Raw genomic sequence first — 14,669 nt, forward strand, 5'->3', positions numbered from 1 at the left:
TCACCTACTCTGGGCAAGGGGCTATGTGCATCTACACGATCTATTCCTCTCGTGATTTTATGCACCTCTGTAAGATTACCCCTCGTCCTCCTGCGTTGATTGATTAAACATTGATTGATAACATCAATCGATAATCCAAGATTGATTATTGTGCATTGTTTCATTCTAAGCGCTAAAATGATCTTCCATCTGATTAAATCTACAGCGTGACTTGTGCTCCAGAACGAGGGGCAGTGGGAATAACTCAGGTAGGCTACGACAGTTCGCACTACACTGGCATTCTTTGGCTACTTTTCTGAACAGTGATTTCTGTTTTAGTCATGGCCAACAATGGCTTTAGTCATGGCTTTGAAGATTCAGCTGCCTTACGAGGATTTGTGAATACCTGATTCACATTCGATTGAATCAAAATTTGTTTGTTCACCTCATCTAACTGCTTGGTTGTTAATTTTGGTTTTCTTAAATTATATTTTACCGTTACTTTTTGTAGTGCGTCATTGGAGATGTTATATCAGTGATCGACTAAACAGTCTAGAGTTTAGTGTAGAGATATAGTGCAGAAACAGGCCTTTCGGCCCACTAAGTCCGCGCCAACCAGCGATCCCCGCACACTAACACTGTCCTACACACCCACTAGGGACAGTTTACAATTGTACTGAAGCCCATTAACCTACAAACCTGCACGTCTTTGGAGTGTGGGAGGAAACCGGAGCACCCGGAGAAAACCCATGCAGGTCACGGGGAGAGCGTACAAACTCCGACAGACAGCGCCTGTAGTCAGGATCGAACCCGGGTCTCTGGCGCTGCATTGTCTCATCATCAGAGCACTCTTTGTGTACACAGTAATCACTGCGATTGTCACCAAGCATCTGCAGCTCTGTTTAAGGACAGTCTAAAGGTGAATGCCTAGAAACTGGATTCTTGCAGTCTGAAGAAGGGCCTCGACCTGAAACATCACCCATTCCTTCCCTCCAGAGATGCTGCCTGTCCCGCTGAGTTACTCCGGCATCTTGTGTCTATCTTCGGTGTAAACCAGCATCTGCAGTTCCTTCCTGTTCAGAATGTGTTCCAAAACCTTTTTCCTGTGCACTTTACAATTTGCTCGTCTGAATATTAAATGTATTGTGAATAAATAACAGTCAAATTCTTAACTTGTTTAAAATTTCTCAGTAGCTCAATAGTACAGATATTCCTTTTAATTTATGTAATCAGCTGCTTCAGGCAGGAAGGACGTGAAAGGAACAGCTTTGAGAATCTATAATGCGAAACCCGTGACCATCTAATGCCACAATGTCCCCCCCCCTCCCACCCATCTCCAACAGCTGCACTCTTTGTTTACACTCCAATCACTGCCGTTGTCACCAAGCATCTGCCATTCTGTTTAAGGACAGTCTTAAGGACACACTTCAATGGTTACAGGTGGTGTACGCCATTGTTGTGACCATAACAGTCTGGAGATGGAAGCACAACAGAACACTGGCTGGTGCCACCCAGCTAATCGACACACAAGCCAGAACTTTCACCAACTGACTGTGCGACACGCCAACCTCGACAAGGTCAAACCCAGCCGCGAAGTAAAACGCACTAGCTTGATCGTTGTGCCTTGTTTTGGACTTCAGCTTGTGGCACAGTGATACAGTGTGGAAACAGGCCCAACTTAGCCCACCACGTCACATCGACACTGGTCCCACCTGCTCTCCAGGAGAGAGGGCAGGAGAATGGGGTCAGGAGGGGGAGACGGATCAGCCATGATTGAATGGCAGAGTAGACTCGATGGGCCAAATGGCCTAATTCTACTCCTATCACTTATGCCCATATGACATTTTGTGCAAAGGATCCATGATCTTTGTTTAAAAACAGTAATGGAGAAAACAGGGGACTGAAGGGTCCCAACCCGAAACGTCACCTGCCAATCTTCTCCAGAGATGCTGCCTGACCCGCTGAGTTACTCCAACAGTTTATGCCCTTTAATGAAGGAAACTAACTGCTACAAAATAAGAGCAATGTAATAGTTTGCATTAGAACATGGAATAGTACAGCTCACGATGTCTGTGCTGAACATGATGTCAAGCTAAACTGATTACTCTTGCTAATTACCCATCTGAAGAAGGGTCCATTTCAGGGTTATGGGGAGAAGGCAGGAGAATGGGGTTAGGAGGGAGAGATAGGTCAGCCATGATGGAATGGCAGAGTAGACTTGATGGGCCGAATGGCCTAATTCTGCTCCTATCACTTCTGAACTTATTCCCTCTTCAGACGCTGCCTGTCACGCTGAGTTCCTCCAGCACTCAAGATTCCTGTATAGAATGTACAAAGGTGCAACACAGGAACAGGCCCTTCGGCCCACAATGTCTGTGCTGAACATAGAGCCATTGCATGATGCATCTCTTGCCCAGAGTAAATGAATCGAAGAACAGAGGACAGGGGTTTAAGGTGAAGGGGAAAAGATTTAATAGGAATCTGAGGGGTAGCTTTTTCACACCTGGTGGGTGGTGGGTGTATGGAACGAGCTGCCAGAGGAGGTAGTTGATGCTGGGACAATACCAACGTTTAACGATAGGACAGGTTTGGAGGGACTTGGACCAAGCGCAGGCAGGTGGGACTAGTGTAGATGGGGCATGTTGGCCGTTGTGGGCAAGTTGGGCCTGTTTCCACACCGTATCACTCTATGACTCTATCTGCAATTCCTTGTGTCTAAATCTCTCCCTAACCACCCAGCATTTTATTAACATTTTATTCTTTCTAAGAGAAAATCAATGAGAAGGAATAATTTAGTATATTTCTTACGCGTTTAATTTCGCAGCAACTTACGCCGAATATCCAAAATGAAAGTTGGCCGACAGCTACAGATCAATTTTTTTACTTCTAGCTGCTGGAAACATTTTGCCTGCGATTCACCAAGCCTCCCATTCTGGCCAGGAGTCAACTCAGTGCTGATGTACGACAAAGCACTGCAGCGCAGCGGTAGAGTTGCTACCTTACAGTGCCAGAGACCTGGGTTTGATCCTGACTACGGGTGCTGTCTGTATGGAGTTTGTACGTTCTCCCCATGATCTGCGTGGGTTTTCGCAGAGATCTTTGGTTTTCTCCCACTCTCCAAAGACGTGCAGGTTTGTAGGTTAATTGGCTTGGTATAAATGTAAAATTGTCCCTAGTGTGTGTAGGACAGTGTTAATATCCGGGGATTGCTGGTCGGTGTGGACTCGGTGGGCCGAAGGACCCGTTTCCTCGCTGTATCTCTAAGCGAAATCTAAAAATAAGGTGGTGGAGTAACTCAGCGGGTCAGGCAGCATCTGTGGAGAACATGGATAGGTGACGTTTCACAGAGTGCTGGAGTAACTCAGCGGGTCAGGCAGCATCTGTGGAGAACATGGATAGGGGACGTTTCCAGTCGGGACCCTTTATGTTCTACACGAGATACCAGTCCTTTGTCTCTTGGGTACCGATGTCAGCAGCTCACGAGAGAGAGAATATGATGCGTAAATATGGAGCTGGCACTGATTTTCAGGCCTGTAATGGGCAGACAACCTGGACTAAAGAACTTTCAGGGTGAACCGTAGACACAAAAAGCTGGAGTAACTCAGCGGGTCAGGCAGCATCTCTGAAGAAAAGGAACAGGTGACGTTTCGGGTCGAGACCCTTCTTCAGACTGAGAGTCGGGGGAAAGAGGAACGAGAGATTCATCACTTTCTCTACCTCACGTTTCCCTTTCCCCGTGGCTGTCTGAAGAAGGGTCTTGACCCAAAGCGTCATCTATTCCTTTTCTTCAGACGCTGTCAGACCCGCTGAGTTCCTCCAGCTTTTGTTGATCTTTGGTTTAAACCAGCATCTGCAGCTCGCTCCTATACATCAAAGTGAACCTTCTGCTTGAAATGCAGGACATCATAAATATGGAAAAATCCTAATGGTGGATGGAACAGCCGAGACTTGTGTCTCAAATTAATTAGTCATACAGCGTGGAACAAGCCCTACGGCCTGACTTGCCCATACTGACCAAATTGCCCCATCTACACTAGTCCCACCTGCCTGCATTTGGCCCTTAACTCTCTAAAGCTTTCCTATCCATGTACCTGTCCAGACATCTTTTAAATGTTGCCATAGGACCTGCTTCAACTACCTCCGTCAGCTTGTCCCATATAACCACCACCCTTTGTGAGAAAAAGTTGCCCCTCAGGTTCCTATTAAATCTTTTCCCTTACCTTGAACCTGTATCCTCTGGTTCTTGATTCCCTACTCTGGGTAAAAGACTCTGTGCGTTCACCCTATCTAGGCCCCTCATGATTTTATATACCTCTATAAGATCACCCCTCATCCTCCTGTGCTCCAAGGAATAACGTCCTAGCCTGCCCAACCTCTCTCTGTAGCTCAGACCCTCAAGTCTTGCCTGTCCCGCTGAGTTACTCCAACATTATGTGCCTAACATCCTTGTAAATCCTCTTTGCATTCTTTCCAGTTTAATTGAAGACAGACTTTTGTTTTACTATATGCTTTACGTGTGCTAAAATTGAATATTTAATCAGCTTAGATTATTTAGAAATACATATATACAGTCACCACACTGCTGAGTAAATCAAATTTTTATTTTAATGAAGAGAAATTTAGTACGAACTTGGAACCATCGAAGTAAGCAAACAAAAACAAAGTATTTTCCACAGATCACACACACCAGAACACCTAAATCTGATGAGAATATTGCAATCTATATGGGTTAGAATTCTAAATTATGAACAAAGTAACTGGTTTAAATGGTGCTTTACATCATGAATCCCCAGCACCTTGAAGAGCCATTCGGATAATTACATTAGTTGTACATGCATATCTTGGCGACTGTTGTTGACTTGTGTTACGATTTCTGACTTATTTCATTGCGACTTTGAGGAACACAGCCACTCCTATCCCTTTACTCTGGAGATGCTGTCTGACCCACTGAGTTACTCCAGCGTTTCGTGTCCGTCTTCTGTAGGGGTTACGTCAAAGTCAGATTTGTAGACATGTGGGAATCCCCAGTCCCTGCCTGAACCCACCCACAGAGGGTATTAACCTCTCAGCAGCGTACCGCTGGGTCCAGGGCACTTTCCACGGCGCACGGCCTTCTGGGTGAACAGCGCTGCCATTGCCGGCTTGTAAACCGGAGTGATGGCACAATGTCGTGAGAATCACAACCTGCCTTGATTGCACTGCGGACTGAGTATGGAATTATTTAAGTCTGTCCCGCTGAGTTACTCCAGCATTTTGTGACCCATTCCTTCACTCCAGAGATGCTGCCTGTCCCGCTGAGTTACTCCAGCTATGTGTGTCGATCTTCGGTGGAAACCAGCATCTGTTCCGTCCTACACATTTTGTCCGCTCCACTGCAAAATCTCCTTGAAGAAGTTCTCCTCCTCTGATGGGAGTTCTGCTACATCCTCACCCGCTGCTCCCCCTCTGTGCATCGGTACTTTGTTCCATATCTTTCATTCATTGTTCTTTATCTCTCTACATCATCGTCTATCTCTTGTTCCCCTTTTCCCTAACGAGTCTGAAGAAGGGTCTCGACCCAAACGTCACCCATTCCTTCTCTCCCGAGAAGCTGCCTGTCCAGCTGAATTACTCCAGCTTTTTGTATCTACCGTCTACTATTTACGTCAGTGCGAGTTTACGCAGGTCGCCAATGGTGTAAGTTGGCGGAGTGTCTGTATAACATTCATTTGTTGGTCTAAATGCCAGGAGATAATTCTAGTGAAATGCCAAAAAGGAATGGAATGGAATTTTCACATCAATTTTCAAATTATACACTAAAGATTATTTCAGTACATTAATATTAGTGTCATACATGTGGAACAGCGTGAGATGAAAGTTACAGTAATACGAATGTTCTTTACTTCATATATTTTCTATGCGTTTACTCCACAACATACTGAGCTAAAGAGATGGCAAAAATTGAGTGTGAGAAAATGGAGGGCTGTTAAATTAGACATCTCTCGTCGTAGAATGGCAGCCTCTACAATGCTTCAAAATCATGACTGTTCGGATTAGTATCTTCAGGATGCATGACTCTGCCCATAAATAGGATGGTACCTGTGAGGGTGGGGAGAGATTAATCAATCTTCACGCATCTGTTAAATAGTTATTAAATCATCGAAATAATGCATTTTGAGTTTTACTTTCGACTAGACCAAGTGGACCCGTTGGGCCCAAACCTCTCCTGCATTGGTGCACCACCCTCTTCTCCCTCCCCCCTTGCTATAAGGCTGCAGGGTGACTTGGACAGGTTGGGTGAGTGGGCGGATGCATGGCAGATGCAGTTTAATGTGGATAAGTGTGAGGTTATCCACTTTGGTGGCAAGAACAGGAAGGCAGATTATTATCTGAATGGTATCAGATTAGGAAAAGGGGAGGTGCAACGAGATCTGGGTGTCCTAGTGCATCAGTCACTGAAAGGAAGCATGCAGGTACAGCAGGCAGTGAAGACAGCCAATGGAATGTTGGCCTTCATAACAAGAGGATTTGAGTATAGGAGCAAGGGGGTCCTTCTCCAGTTGTACAGGGCCCTAGTGAGACCGCACCTGGAGTACTGTGTGAGATTTTAGTCACCTAATTTGGGGAAGGACATTATTGCTATTGAGGGAGTGCAGCGTAGGTTTACTAGGTTAATTGCTGGGATGGCGGGACTGATATTTAATGAAAGAATGCATCGACTGGGCTTGCATTCACTGGAATTTAGAAGGATAATAATAATAATAATATGCCTTTATTGTCATTGTACGAACAGTACAACGAAATTAGAAGTGCTACATCTGAAACAGTGCGACAGTGCAAATCTTTCAAAAACAATCGCACAAACATAGGAACCAACATAATAAGTACCAATATCAATAAAAACCAATAAAAAACTTAATAAATAATAAATGAGTTTTACACCTAAGATGCTGTATATATTTAAAAAGTGCGACGTAAGTGAGAGTCGTCAAGTCGTGTTTCCATTCACAGTTCTTACGGCCCAGGGAAAGGAACTGTTCTTAAGTGGGTTTGTTCTGGCCCTTAGGCTCCTGTAGTGCCTCCCAGAGGGCAGGAGAGCAAACACTTCATATCCTGGGTGTATGCCGTCCTTGATTATATTTCTGGCCCTGTTTAGACAACGCGAGCTGGAGATGTCCTCCAGAGAAGGCAGTGGACAAACGATAGTTTTCTCTGCTACCTTAATAACCTTCTGGAGGGCCTTCTGGTCTGCAACTGAGCAGCCAGCATACCACACTATGGTGCAGTATGCCAGTACGCTCTCAATGGTGGAGCGAGCGGTAGAAGGTCACAAGCAGATTCTCCTTCAGTTTGTTTTTCCGGAGCAGTCTTATTATTATTATTATTATTCTTCACCCAGAGTTGTGAATCTGTGGAATTCTCTGCCACAGACAGCAGTGGAGGCCAATTCACTGGATGTTTTCAAGAGAGTTAGATGTAGCTCTTAGGGCTAATGGAATCAAGGGATATGGGGAAAAAGCAGGAACAGGGTACTGATTTTGGATGATCAGCCATGATCATATTGAATGGCGGTGCTGGCTCAAAGGACCTATTTTTCTGTTTCTATCCCACTTTCTCATCCAATCCCTGCACACCAGGGGGCAATTTTACCGAGGGCCAATTAACTTTCAAACCTGCACGTCTCTGGGATGTGGGAGGAAACCGTTGCCCCCAGAGGAAGCCCACACGGTCACGCCGAGAACGTGCAAACTCCACACAGACAGCACTGGAGGTCAGGATCGAACTCCACACAGACGGTTTACAATACGATAGGACACCATTTTATTTATCCCAGAGGGAAATTGGTCTGCCACCAGTCCAAAGATACAAGGCGTTGAAAGTGTCATGTGCATTGTTATAGTGATGTTTAATGAAATAATAATCATGTCGTGAGTGGCCAGTTATAGCACAGCACACGTGTAACGTGAAACACTGCACGTGTAACTTCAAACACTACACACGTGTAACGCGAAACACTACACACGTGTAACGCGAAACACTACACACGTGTAACGTGAAACACTGCACGTGTAACGTGAAACATTGCACGTGTAACGTGAAACACTGCACGTGTAACGTGAAACACTACACACGTGTAACGTGAAACACTGCACGTGTAACGTGAAACACTACACACGTGTAACGTGAAACACTACACACGTGTAACGTGAAACACTGCACGTGTAACTTGAAACACTACACGTGTAACGCGAAACACTACACGTGTAACGCGAAACACTACACACGTGTAACGTGAAACACTGCACGTGTAACGTGAAACACTACACACGTGTAACGTGAAACACTACACACGTGTAACGTGAAACACTGCACGTGTAACGCGAAACACTGCACGTGTAACGCGAAACACTGCACGTGTAACGCGAAACACTGCACGTGTAACTTGAAACACTGCACGTGTAACTTGAAACACTGCACGTGTAACGCGGCACACTACCCGTGTAATGTGAAACACTGCGCAAACATGAAATCACATTATCGAGTAGGAACGTCCAGGATGAGGGATGGGGGGAGGAGGAGTCGGGGGGGGGAGTCGGTAGAGGAGGAGGGGGAGTCAGTCTACCCCACGACAGAAGTGGGAGGGGGGGATTTGTACAGTTTGATAGCCCCTGGCACTGAGGCAGCAGCTCTACCCGCTGCAACTACGCATGGCCCTGGAGACGAGACAATGTAGAACATTGCGTGTCGATTGCACCTTGACCAGCGCCTTATAGGGGCCACCCTTACTGGAACGAGTGTGCGAATGTATGCAGTTTACCACTTGTTTTTTTGTACTTTCACAGTCAAGGTAGGCAGTGCGGAACGTGAGCAGTGCCTGGAGGTCGCGGCTGGAGCTGCCTCTCTCTTACCTGTCGTCTGGTTCCGGATCAGAAAGAAAAACGGATGATCAACGATGACCTGGGGATTAAGGGTCAGCATTCGGCTGACAGCGATCATCTCTGCAAGAGAAAGCCATTCACACCCGACTTTAGTTTGCCGGCACGCGTACCGTTTGGTACAGCGAGAGAGAAGCATTTTGTCACGCGCTAATCAGTCGGCAGAAAGGTGGCTTTACCCGAAGCTGCTGCTGCCTCCGAGCCTTCCTCGTTCACCTCAATGAAAGACGTGTGGAAGGCCTTGGAGATGTGCAGGTCCTTGTTTCCTGCCGATTGAATGAGAAAACGCCACGTTTCATAGAACATAATATTTTATGACGATGATACTTCCTCACTTGTACCAAGATACAGCGAGATTACACACAACAGTTAGACATTACACACTAGGAGTAGGCCATTCGGCCCTTCGAGGCAGCAGCGGAACTGACAAAGTTACAAAAAGCACTCTGAAGTGTAACGCTGCCCCTTTCTCGTAATCCCCCCCCCCTCCTCCAGCTCATCTCCTTTGTTCTTGCGCCCCCTCCACCCCCCCCACCCTCCTCCTCTCTCCCCCCCACCCTCCTCCTCTTCCCCCCCACCCTCCTCCTCTCCCCCCCCACCGATCCTCCTCTCGGGCCCCCCCCACCCCTCCTCCCCTCCTCCTCTCCCCCCCACCCTCCTCCTCTCCCCCCCCACCCTCCTCCTCTCCCCCCCACCCTCCTCCTCTCCCCCCCCACCTCCTCCTCTCCCCCCCCACCCTCCTCCTCTCCCCCCCCACCCTCCTCCTCTCCCCCCCACCCTCCTCCTCTCCCCGCCCCACCCTCCTCCTCTCCCCCCCCACCCTCCTCCTCTCCCCCTCCCACCCTCCTCCTCTCCCCCCCCACCCTCCTCCTCTCCCCCCCCACCCTCCTCCTCTCCCCCTCCCACCCTCCTCCTCTCCCCCTCCCACCCTCCTCCTCTCCCCCCCCTCCAGCTCATCCCCTTTGTTCTCGCGCCCCTTCCTCCCACCCACCCTCCTCCTCCCCCCACCTTCCTCCTCTCTCTCCCCCCCACCCTCCTCCTCTTCCCCCCCCACCCTCCTCCTCCCCCCCCCCCACCCTCCTCCTCCCCCCCCCACCCCCCACCCCTCCTCCTCCCCCCCCACCCTCCCTCCTCTCCCCCCACCCTCCTCCTCTCCCCCCCACCCTCCTCCTCTCCCCCCACCCTCCTCCTCTTCACCCACCCTCCTCCTCTCCCCCCCTCCAGCTCATCCCCTTTGTTCTCTGCGCCCCCTCCTCCCCCCCACCCTCCTCTCTCTCCCCCACCCTCCTCCTCTCCCCCTACCCTTCTCCTCTCCCCCCTACCCTCCTCCTCTCTCCCCCCTACCCTCCTCCTCCTCCTCTCCCCCCTAACCTCCTCCCACCCTCCTCCTCTCCCCCCACCCTCCTCCTCTCCTCCCCCCCACCTCCTCCTCTCTCCCCCACCCTCCTCCTCTCCCCCCCCCACCCTCCTCCTCTCCCCCCCCACCCTCCTCCTCTCCCCCCCCACCCTCCTCCTCCTCCCCCCCCCACCCTCCTCCTCTCCCCCTCCCACCCTCCTCCTCTCCCCCCCCACCCTCCTCCTCTCCCCCCCCACCCTCCTCCTCTCCCCCCCCCACCCTCCTCCTCTCCCCCCCCCACCCTCCTCCTCTCCCCCCCCACCCTCCTCCTCTCTCCCCCCCACCCTCCTCCTCCTCTCCCCCCCCCACCCTCCTCCTCTCCCCCCCCCACCCTCCTCCTCTCCCCCCCCACCCTCCTCCTCTCCCCCCCACCCTCCTCCTCTCCCACCCCACCCTCCTCCTCTCCCCCCCCACCCTCCTCCTCTCCCCCCCACCCTCCTCTCTCTCCCCCCACCCTCCTCCTCCTCCTCTCCCCCCCCACCCTCCTCCTCCTCCTCTCCCCCCACCTCTCCTCCTCCTCCTCCCCCCCACCCTCCTCCTCTCCCCCCCCACCTCCTCTCCCCCCCCACCCTCCTCCTCTCCCCCCCACCCTCGCTCCTCTCCCCCCCCACCCTCCTCCTCTCCCCCCCCACCCTCCTCCTCTCCCCCCCACCTTCCTCCTCTCCCCCCCACCCTCCTCCTCTCGCCCCCCACACATCCTCCTCGTCCCCCCCTCCAGCTATTCTCCTTTGTTCTCGGCGCCCCCTCCTCCCCCACCCTCCTCCTCTCCCCACCCTCCTCCTCCCCCCCCCTCACCCTCCTCCTCTCCCCCCCCACCCTCCTCCTCTGCCCCCCCACCCTCCTCCTCTCCCCCCCCACCCTCCTCCTCTCCCCCCCCACCCTCCTCCTCTCCCCCCCCCCACCCTCCTCCTCTCCCCCCCCCCACCCTCCTCCTCTCCCCCCCCCCCACCCTCCTCCTCTCCCCCCCCCACCCTCCTCCTCTCCCCCCCCCCACCCTCCTCCTCTCCCCCCCCCCCCCTCCTCCTCTCCCCCCCCACCCTCCTCCTCTCCCCCCCCCCACCCTCCTCCTCTCCCCCCCCCACCCTCCTCCTCTCCCCCCCCCATCCTCCTCCTCTCCTCCCCCCCACCCTCCTCCACTCCCCCCCCCCCACCCTCCTCCTCTCCCCCCCCCCACCCTCTTCCTCTCCCCCCCCCACCCTCCTCCTCTCCCCCCACCACCCTCCTCCTCTCCCCCCCACCACCCTCCTCCTCTCCCCGCCCCCCCACCTCCTCTCCCCCCCCACCCTCCTCCTCTCCCCCCCCCACCCTCCTCCTCTCCCCCCCCCCCACCCTCCTCCTCTCCCCCCCCCACCCTCCTCGTCTCCCCCCCCCCCACCCTCCTCCTCGTCCCCCCCCACCCTCCTCCTCTCCCCCCCCCACCCTCCTCCTCTCCCCCCCCACCCTCCTCCTCTCCCCCCCCCCACCCTCCTCCTCTCTCCCCCCCCCCCCACCCTCCTCCTCTCCCCCCCCACCCTCCTCCTCCGCTCCCTCCCCCCCAACCCTCCTCCTCCCCCCCCCACCCTCCTCCTCTCCCCCCCACCCTCCTCCTCCTCTCCCCCCCACCCTCCTCCTCCTCTCCCCCCACCATCCTCCTCCTCTCCCCCCCCACCCTCCTCCTCTCCCCCCACCCTCCTCCTCTGCCCCCTCCAGCTAATCCCCTTTGTTCTCGCGCCCGCCTCCTCCCCCCACCCTCCTCCTCTCGCCCATCCTCCTCCTCTCCCCCCCACCCTCCTCTCCCCCCCCCACCCTCTTCTCCCCCCCCACCCTCCTCCTCTCCTCCCCCCCCACCCTCCTCCTCCTCTCCCCCCCCAAACTCCTCCTCCTCTCCCACCCACCCTCCTCCTCTCCCCCCCCACCCTCCTCCTCTCCCCCCCCCCCAACCCTCCTCCTCTCTCCCCCCCCAACCTCCTCCTCTCCCCCCCCAACCCTCCTCCTCTCCCCCCAAACCCTCCTCCTCTCGCCCCCCAACCCTCCTCCTCGTCCCCCCCAACCCTCCTCCTCTCCACACCCTCCTCCTCTCCCCCCCCCCAACCCTCCTCCTCTCCCCCCCCCACCCTCCTCCTCTCCCCCCCATCCCTCCTCCTCTCCCCCCCCCCCTCCTCCTCTCCCCCCCCACCCTCACTCCTCTCCCCCCCCACCCTCCTCCTCTCCCCCCACCCTCCTCCTCTCCCCCCCCACCTCCTCTCCCCCCCCACCCTCCTCCTCTCCCCCCCCCACCCTCCTCCTCTCCCGCCCACCCTCCTCCTCTCTCCCCCACCCTCCTCCTCTCCCCCCACCCTCCTCCTCTCCACCCCACCCTCCTCCTCTCCCCCCCTCCAGCTCATCCCCTTTGTTCTCTGCGCCCCCTCCTCCCCCCACCTCCTCCTCTCCCCCACCCTCCTCCTCTCCCCCCCCTACCCTCCTCCTCTCCCCCCCACCCTCCTCCTCTCCCCCCCACCCTCCTCCTCTCCCCCCCACCCTCCTCCTCTCCCCCCCCACCCTCCTCCTCTCCCCCCCACCCTCCTCCTCTCCCCCCCCACCCTCCTCCTCTCCCCCCCACCCTCCTCCTCTCGCCCCTCCTCCTCTCCCCCCCACCCTCCTCCTCCCCCCCCACCCTCCTCCTCTCCCCCCCACCCTCCTCCTCTCCCCCCCCACCCTCCTCCTCTCCCCCCCCACCCTCCTCCTCTCCCCCCCCACCCTCCTCCTCTCCCGCCCCCACCCTCCTCCTCTCCCCCCCCCCACCCTCCTCCTCTCCCCCCCCACCCTCCTCCTCTCCCCCCCCACCCTCCTCCTCTCCCCCCCACCCTCCTCCTCTCCCCCCCCCACCCTCCTCCTCTCCCCCCCCACCCTCCTCCTCTCCCCCCACCCTCCTCCTCTCCTCCCCCCCACCCTCCTCCTCCTCTCCCCCCCACCCTCCTCTCTCCCCCTCCAGCTAATCCCCTTTGTCTCGCGCCCCCTCCTCCCCCCACCCTCCTCCTCTCCCCCATCCTCCTCCTCTCCCCATCCTCCTCCTCCTCTCCCCCCCACCCTCCTCCTCTCCCCCCCCCCACCCTCCTCCTCCTCTCTCTCCCCCCCCACCCTCCTCCTCTCCCCCCCCACCCTCCTCCTCTCCCCCCCCCCCCCTCCTCCTCCTCTCCCCCCCCCCCCACCCTCCTCCTCTCCCCCCCCACCCTCCTCTCTCCCCCTCCAGCTAATCCCCTTTGTTCTCGCGCCCCCTCCTCCCCCACCCTCCTCCTCTCCCCCCCCTCCCTCCTCCCCCCCCCCACCCTCCTCCTCCTCCTCTCCCCCCCACCCTCCTCCCTCCCCCCCCCACCCTCCTCCTCTCCCCCCCCACCCTCCTCCTCTCCCCCCCCCCACCCTCCTCCTCTCCCCCCCACCCTCCTCTCTCCCCCTCCAGCTAATCCCCTTTGTTCTCGCGCCCCTCCTCCCCACCCCTCCTCCCCACCCTCCCCTCCCCCACCCTCCTCCTCCCCCCCCACCCCCTCCTCTCCCCCCCCACCCTCCTCCTCTCCCCCCCCACCCTCCTCCTCTCCCCCCCCCACCACCCTCCTCCTCCTCTCCCCCCCCCAACTCCTCCTCCTCTCCCACCACCCTCCTCCTCTCCCCCCTACCTCTCCTCCTCTCCCCCCCCCCCCCAACCCTCCTCCTCTCTCCCCCCCCAACCCTCCTCCTCTCCCCCCCAACCCTCCTCCTCGTCCCCCCCAACCCTCCTCCTCTCCCCCCCCAACCCTCCTCCTCTCACCCCCCCAACCCTCCTCCTCTCCCCCCCAGAACCTCTCCTCCTCTCCCCCCCAACCCTCCTCCTCTCCACACCCTCCTCCTCTCCCCCCCCCCCAACCCTCCTCCTCTCCCCCCCCACCCTCCTCCTCTCTCCCCCCCCACCCTCCTCCTCTCCCCCCCCACCCTCCTCCTCTCTCCCCCCCCCCTCCTCCTCTCCCCCCCCACCCTCCTCCTCTCCCCCCCCACCCTCCTCCTCTCCCCCCACCCTCCTCCTCTCCCCCCCCACCTCCTCTCCCCCCCCACCCTCCTCCTCTCCCCCCCCCCCACCCTCCTCCTCTCCCCCCACCCTCCTCCTCTCCTCCCCCACCCTCCTCCTCTCCCCCCCACCCTCCTCCCTCCTCTCCACCCCACCCTCCTCCTCTCCCCCCCTCCAGCTCATCCCCTTTGTTCTCGCGCCCCCTCCTCCCCCCACCCTCCTCCTCTCCCCCACCCTCCTCCTCTCCCCCCCCTACCTCCTCCTCTCCCCCCCACCCTCCTCCTCTCCCCCCCCACCCTCCTCCTCTCCCCCCCCACCCTCCTCCTCTCCCCCCCCACCCTCCTCCTCTCCCCCCCACCCTCCTCCTCTCCCCCCCCACCCTCCT

The 14,669-nt window shown here is 56.1% G+C and overlaps 1 protein-coding gene across 1 annotated transcript in view; it reads right to left on the reverse strand.

Annotated features, from left to right (window-relative positions):
• Positions 1-4,566: 4,566 nt before the first annotated feature.
• LOC144599723 (neuroserpin-like) overlaps positions 4,567-14,669 on the reverse strand; it is a 48,303-nt gene continuing 38,200 nt past the window's right edge. The window contains exons 7-9 of the mRNA XM_078410984.1: positions 9,074-9,160; positions 8,868-8,957; positions 4,567-6,057 (exon numbers count right to left, since the gene is read on the reverse strand). Of these exons, the coding sequence (XP_078267110.1) occupies positions 5,981-6,057; positions 8,868-8,957; positions 9,074-9,160 (254 nt within the window). The 3' untranslated portion in view covers positions 4,567-5,980. The remainder of the gene's footprint in view (positions 6,058-8,867; positions 8,958-9,073; positions 9,161-14,669) is intronic.

This window comes from Rhinoraja longicauda, chromosome 13 (genome assembly GCF_053455715.1).
Source record: "Rhinoraja longicauda isolate Sanriku21f chromosome 13, sRhiLon1.1, whole genome shotgun sequence".
NCBI lineage: Eukaryota > Metazoa > Chordata > Chondrichthyes > Rajiformes > Arhynchobatidae > Rhinoraja > Rhinoraja longicauda.